This window comes from Penaeus monodon, chromosome 34, assembly GCF_015228065.2.
Source record: "Penaeus monodon isolate SGIC_2016 chromosome 34, NSTDA_Pmon_1, whole genome shotgun sequence".
Classification (NCBI taxonomy): Eukaryota; Metazoa; Arthropoda; class Malacostraca; order Decapoda; family Penaeidae; genus Penaeus; species Penaeus monodon.
In genome coordinates this window covers 8,027,090-8,027,545 of record NC_051419.1, presented here as the reverse complement: position 1 = coordinate 8,027,545, position 456 = coordinate 8,027,090, and the positions used below count along the sequence as shown (strand labels likewise).

Here is a 456-nt window from a genome sequence, read left to right as displayed (position 1 = left end):
AAATCGTAAAATAATATTCTTTCTCATTAACAGAATTCCATCAAAGAGCACCAGGCTAAGTTGGACCCACAAAACCCCAAAGATTATATCGACGCTTACTTGCTGGAGATGGAAGAGCAGAAGAATGACCCCGAGTCCACAATGAACCGTAAGATGCCACTGTCCTTACCTCTCGCGAGAATGAGACTTATTTCTTAACTAGTGTGCATAAACGTGGCAACATCCGTAGAGTCTATAAAGAGTGGACACCTTTTTATGCGAAATAATCACGTCTGTAACAATGTATATCTAAAGGCTGTATCATACACGTACTTTTTCCATCACTTTTTTCGTTTTCATAGGAACTATCCGTGTGCATTTAGTCTGATTCTTATCACATTACCAAGGTATTAAAGAAATAAAATCGTGTAAAGGAAGCTACTATTAATTTATGTTTACGTTAAGCTTTTTTATTTC

The 456-nt window shown here is 36.6% G+C and overlaps 1 protein-coding gene across 1 annotated transcript in view; it reads left to right on the top strand.

Annotated features, from left to right (window-relative positions):
* The window catches only part of LOC119594564 (cytochrome P450 2L1-like), a gene marked incomplete in the record, with an annotated part of 10,500 nt that overhangs the window by 7,488 nt on the left and 2,556 nt on the right, over window positions 1-456 (top strand). Inside the window, 1 exon segment of the mRNA XM_037943598.1 lies at window positions 34-148. Coding sequence (XP_037799526.1) covers window positions 34-148 — 115 coding nt within the window.